Source organism: Coturnix japonica, chromosome 8 (assembly GCF_001577835.2).
Source record: "Coturnix japonica isolate 7356 chromosome 8, Coturnix japonica 2.1, whole genome shotgun sequence".
In the NCBI taxonomy this organism is placed as follows: Eukaryota; Metazoa; Chordata; class Aves; order Galliformes; family Phasianidae; genus Coturnix; species Coturnix japonica.
Window position 1 is genome coordinate 3761134 of NC_029523.1, and position 6115 is coordinate 3767248.

A 6115-nucleotide genomic window follows, 5' to 3' on the forward strand; every position below is an offset into this window, starting at 1 on the left:
TAGCACCCTCAGCAGCACTGCATGCACTCAGCACCCCATGCTTGGAAAGGGCCAATCCTGGACATCCCAACTGCTACCAGAACAAAGGTGGTGGGCATGGGACCAACACTGAGTAACAGGGAGAAGTGGAGGAGGAGCAAGGAGCAGCTGAAGGCAGAGGCCATGCTGCTTGCAGTGCCCCCATAGCCCCCAGGGCTGTCCCAGCCCACAAACACAAGTAATCCTGCCAAGGACTTGCAAGGATGGATTTCTCCTTTTGGTATTGCTCTGCTCCAAACCCGAGCCCTCTGTATCCCCACCCAACAGTGGGACGCATGTGCTGCACCTCTCTCCAATGAGAGCTGTGTGGGCTTCAGTGCCCGGGATTCATGGGGATAAAAGGAACTAAAGGAGTGTAAGCATTTAATTAATCTCCACCAATCTAATAAAAGGATGGAGTAATTGCCTAAGCCATCTGCATTCTGCATCTGGCATCGGGAGCTGCTGGAGAAATACACAAAATCAAGAGCAGGGCTTCATACAACTCGTGCTTGGCATGAATGCGTGTCACAGGATACAAAATAAGAGAAAGAGGAGCTAACAAAGACTCACACGCACCACCCCAGGACCCCACAGAGAAGGGACGAGCAGCAAGTAGACCGGGGGCAATAAAGCCTCATCCTCCTCTTCACCACAAGCCCCTGCTCCCACCCTGAGCCAGATGGGGAAAGGGCAGAGCACCCAACAACCCGCAGAGTGATTGAGAAGGGAGCTGCTATGCAGCAGGTACTGCCAGTTACGCTGCAACCAGCTGCGATAACCCAGGAGCAAAGGGATGTAGAGTGGAATTTGAATAGTCATTTCCAGGACAGTTCCAAAGCAGGTTGCAAGTTTGCTCCATAGACAACTGCACCGTGCTGCTCTCTGCAGACCCTGCTAGCTGCAAAGAGAGGGAACACACAGCCCCAATGCCCAGCAGCAGGATATGGTGTTGTCCTCAAAGCACCATGCAGAACTGGGCACCAGGGCTGGGGTCCATCCCCTGCCAGCACCTCTGCCCTAGGGGCAATGGGGTACAAGGGGTGGGTGCTGCTCAGAAACTCTTATAGACTGTTGCTTTTTTTTCCAGTCTAGCCTCACTAGAATAGCTCACTGATGTGACAACTGTAACTCCATGAATAGCAATGGAGACAGGGATTTAATGTTTTTGCTTTCCAAATTCCATTGTTATCTCCCCCCAGATACCTGCCCACAGCTGGGTAAGGCAGACAGATGCTCAAATTTCTTGGGCTGTGATCACCAGAGCCGTGGGACACCACAATGCAGTACGAGCCTGAGAGGTCCCACCAGAAAAATAAACAACAAACACCAGAGCTTCCTGCCAAACACATTGGCGAGAATGATTTATATTTGCCAGGGGAAACAGCAAGCCTTTGCTTGGGGCCAGCACTGATCTCTCCCAGAGCTCAACACATGGCATGCAGCCCCTCCAGCCATTCACCCCGAGTTCTTTGTACCGGGGAGCGCAGGGGTAAGGGGCTCCTGACCTCACCTGTGCCCCAGGGCTGATGCTCTGGTGTGATGCTAAGGAGGGGTGAAGGAGCATGGTCACCGCCCGACCCACCCGGCCACCTTTTACCCCCATTGGGATGGTCGGAAACACTCACTCAACTGTTGGCAGCTGAGTCTGGAGGAAAAGGCTCCCAGGAGCAAGCAGAGAAAAAACCATCACTGCTACGCGCATCGAGAGCTGGGGAACGGGGAGCACCGGGGGACGCGCGCCCGCTGCCCACCTTGGCCTCGAAGCAGATGCCGTGCTGGAAGGCGTCCTCGTTGTGCAGGGGGATGCGGAGGTCGTGCCGGTCGTCCACCAGGTTGTACTTGGACTTGGCGGGCATGGCGGCCCCGCGGCGGCCGGGCAGCCCCGCAGCGCGCCCGGCGCCGCCGCCGCCGCGCAACCTCCGCTCCGCACCGCTCCGCACCGCTCCGCACCGCCGGCCGCCCCTGGGGCGGGATTGCGCCGCCGCGCAGCGCCGAAGAAGGGAGGAGCGGGGGGCGCGGAGCGAGGCGCAGCCCCACTGCCCCGGGGAGGGAGGGGCCGGGAGAATTGAAAAGAAATAAATAATTTAACCCAAATCAAAAACCACCCGAAAGGGGCGCTGGATGGAGGCACCGCTGACATCTAGTGCGCGGCCCCGGCTCTGCACCCACCCCAGCGCTGCGGAAGGCTGGAGAGCTTAGAAGCTTCCCCAGGTTGTGACCTGAGCTCTGGAATGCTGGGTGGAGGATGAAGGTGTGCTTGGAGCTACCCGGAACGCTCGGGCCCTGGGGATTAGCGGCCACGTGGAGCCCTACCCCTTGCAAATACCAACAGCCGTGGAAACCAAGTAAATGGAGGTGATACAATCTTGTCTTGGGTTTTGTGACCCGGCCAGGCCAAACCTTAGGAAAGCCCTCAAACATTTCACATCAGTCCCACCTCACTGAAGACACCCCGGTGCTGCTTTCCCCTCTCACAGGAGCCCACCCGCATGGCATTGAGCATGAGCTGGGGCTCTCACTTCTGCCACCAGGCACAAGTCTGTCCTCAACCCAGCCCTGCACAGCAGATCAGGGCCGTTCTCAGTGCAGATCAGCACAGTGAAACTTTCCTTGTTTAAAGCTGCACTGTTTCAACCACGTCTGAAAAAGTGTTTTGCTTCCTCCCATTGGAGTGGCCTTTCCAGAACCAAGCAGCAGCTAGAGGCAGGGCCAGGCACCAGAGAGATAAGAGCTCAGCAGTGCCATGAGCTGTGTGGGAATGCTCACTGTGCCTCCAGCACTTTGACCTCTTCCTCCTGCCAGGGGGACAGCTACGCAGCTTTGGGGTGCTGGGGCTCGAGCCTGGGATGAGCAGAAGGCAGTACGGATGGACAGTGCTGAGGCTGGATCTGTGCCCCAGCATTGGGTGCTCTGGCTGAAGTTGTTGTTCCAACTCTCAGGAAGGTTCAGCTGACAGCACTGCAGTCCCAGGTGCTGGGAATCACTCAGTCACCTGAGAGGCCCCCTGAGGATTCCAGCCCTGCACAGCTGCGGTGGCTGCAGCAGTACTTAGAGCAAGCCTGGAGCCAAAAGATGCACCTCACCAGGATCTCAGTCTTTGAGCCTTCTATGCCAGCAAGACACAGTGCGTGACACAGCTGCTCTTCTGCAACACTCTGCAGGACCCTCCAGACCCCCCCACAACGAGCAGGGAGGGCACGAAACCTTCACACCGTGTTTGTCCTGCACGCCCAGAGCCCATTTCCTCCCTTCCCAAAGCAGCAATTACACCCCACAGCCACACACACAAGCGGTGCGACCGGTTGTTCACTTGTTGTTTCAGTCCTGTCCGCTTCCGCCTCGGAGAGGCCGGGCACTTTGCCCACACTTACACAATGGGTGGTAGGGACAAAGGTCCCCTGTGCCACACGGGAGGGTGGCAGCGAGCTGGCGTCACACAGGGCAGGGACCCAAAAGCACTACCAGCATGGTGGGAAGGACTCTGCCATCCGAATAAACAGGGTTTCTTGAACGAGCTCAGGCGTGTGATTGCTGGGATACAGCCCCGCGAGCTGCTCGGGGGCCCTATGTGGGCACCGGGGTGGTACTTGTGTCCCCTCATCGGACACAGGCAGCACCTGCCCGCTGGGATGGCGATTCCTGGCCCTGCCCTGCCACCTCCCGGCTGCGGAGCGCAACGCCAGAGCGTGAACCGAAGTCCCAGCCCGCAGCTCTGCTTCTGCGCTTCGCACGGAGCATCCCTGCAGTCACACCGTCCCTCTGCCACCTGCACGAAGTGCTGAGCAGGGCAGCACTGAGAGCAGCCCGTTTTCTGCCTAATAAAACCTGCTGATTAACATCTAAATTGCAATGATTGGAAAGGAAGCAAAAAGTTCAGGAAGGGAGGAAGGCAAGTCTGCTGGAATCAAGGTCAGGAACTTGCTGGCATTTGCTGACATTTTGTTCTGGGAAGCTGGCAGAGCTCACTCACATCAGCCAAACATACATGTGTGTATTTATTTTAGAGGTGTAACCAGGAACAGCTTGCAGGGGCTGCTTTTAAAGACACAGATCCACCTTTGATATCCACCAGAGTTGGGGCAAAGTGTTCGCAGGACAGCCTTTCAATCTGCAGTTATTCCTTAATTATTCAGTTATATATTCAATTATGCAGTTATATCAAGCCCCCCACAAACCCCATCACTCAGCACAACCAGTTACAGCAGCCACTGGCAGATGTAGCAATGTGTATATTAACAGCTATACACCTACAAGTCAGCGCTTACCGCTCAACACACAGCGCTTCTTATCTCACAGCAGGCACAGCACACAGCCCCACGCTAACGACAAGATGATCCCCAGAGGTTCTTTCCAAGCCCTACAGTTCTGAGTCAGCCCTACCCCAGCTCCCAGACAGAGCTGAAAACACCATCAACAAGACACCATGTGCTGGGCACAGCTATCTGACACCACTTGCCCCCCCTGCACCCAGCCACCGTGATTAAGTCCCATCTCCTTACATCACCACCTCTGCAGGTGCACTGAGGGAGGGGAATGAGCTGCACCTGTCACAGCAGGGAGCAAAGAGGAGCCATCACCGTGGGTGCTCTCCCCCATGATCACTGTGGCTAATTGGTTCTACCTTTAATATGGTTGTAATTTGCTAAGGCTTATTTGCTGTATAATCAGACACGTGGCCCTTTCCTTTAATTGCCTTGTAAAGTGCCAGAATGATTAATTCCAACATGAGCCCACATGACATACAGGGACTGGGGAGGGTGGCTCAGTGAGGACTGGGACAGCCTCATCCCACCCATAGGTGAAACCCAATGGACAGGTGTGAAGCTTGTGCCCCCCCACAAGGGAACATACAGCTCTTGGATCCCACCCTGGTTTTCCCTTCCTGCTCCTCCTCAGCTGGATCCACTCAGCCCAGTCACAGTTCTGAGCTAGGAATTAAGGAGGACTTTGTTTCCAAACAATTGCAAATGTATAGCTTGAGAATCTGTAATTGAAACTCAGATCCGACTCCTGTTACTGGTGATGGATGACTTTTTCCTACTGCTCTGAGAGCCCTCGCAGAGCGCATGGCAGCCACCAGCCTGATTTATGGCTTACTTTTCTATGCGATGGAAGTGAGCAGCCTGGCGCTCATTACTGCTCTCTCATTAGGATCTTCTCTTGTTTTACCTCCGTCTTATTACTGGGGCTCCAGGCTCCACCTTCCAGCCAAAAAAACCTCCCCAGATGTCACCAGCCTGCAGGGATATAAAGGGATGGGGCATGCGAGGCGCTAAAAATACATGTTCTCCCAAGAGAGAATCTTGCTGCTTCAACTCTTTCCCATTATCTTCCAAATTCTCTTTGGGAACCCATTCACAGAGCAGATGTTGCTTTTCTTTGTGTGATTAGCTTGAAAGCAGCAGAAAACCATCCCATCCTTTAACAACTATTTGAGCACACAACTGTACTGCTACAAGGTGCTCCAGCAGCCAGAACAGATGCTGAAATCACCCCCCTAAGCAAAGCGCACACAGTGCTGCTTACATGTTTAACACAGGGAAGGAGATGGGGCAGGGCTCCTCGTGCTGGTTGTCCTGTTCATTCCCTTCTCTTATCAAACTGCAGTTCCCCCCTTCTTTGGGAATGCTTATTTCTGACCACACTGCTGTATGTCATGGTGTAGGAACAGCGGTGTCACAGTGCTACGCAGAGCCATCCCGAGGCCACTGGTCACGTTCTCCTCCTGGCCATGGGCTTTCACCACCAGGAAATCCCTCCGTTCCCATTGGGGATAGTCCTTGCAGTGGGGAGGTGGCAGAGCCCAATGTCCCCTCTGCTCTGTGTCACAGAAATTGGATTTTGCACCATCAGCATCTCCTTGGCTCCTGCTGAAACCGCTCTGCCATTGCAAAGCTGATTAACAGAGTGTGTCCACAGTATTTAATTAACTTAATGAACCCTGATGATAAAATTAGAGGCCGCTTAATTCCTCATCCCACACTGCGGCGTGTAGGTGAAGCAGCTCACATAGCCGCCCCGCTGCAGCTCCGTACCCAGAAGCACACAGCAGCCAGCACACAAGGGCCAAATTTCCAATAGAAAACCTTGGGCT

General features: G+C 54.7%; 1 protein-coding gene across 11 annotated transcripts in view; it reads right to left on the reverse strand.

Moving 5' to 3' along the window:
- The window catches only part of NOS1AP (nitric oxide synthase 1 adaptor protein), a 30417-nt gene extending 28241 nt beyond the window's left edge, over window positions 1–2176 (reverse strand). For 6 of the 11 annotated variants that reach the window (XM_032446346.1, XM_032446345.1, XM_032446344.1 and 3 more), the window contains exons 1-2: window positions 1773–2176; window positions 1652–1679 (exon numbers count right to left, since the gene is read on the reverse strand). In XM_032446346.1, coding sequence (XP_032302237.1) covers window positions 1652–1679; window positions 1773–2161 — 417 coding nt within the window. In that variant the 5' untranslated portion in view covers window positions 2162–2176. Of the gene's footprint in view, window positions 1–1646; window positions 1680–1772 lie in introns of those variants that run through there. The other 5 variants (XM_032446347.1, XM_015869446.2, XM_032446348.1 and 2 more) reach the window with 4 other exon arrangements.
- Window positions 2177–6115: the final 3939 nt, after the last annotated feature.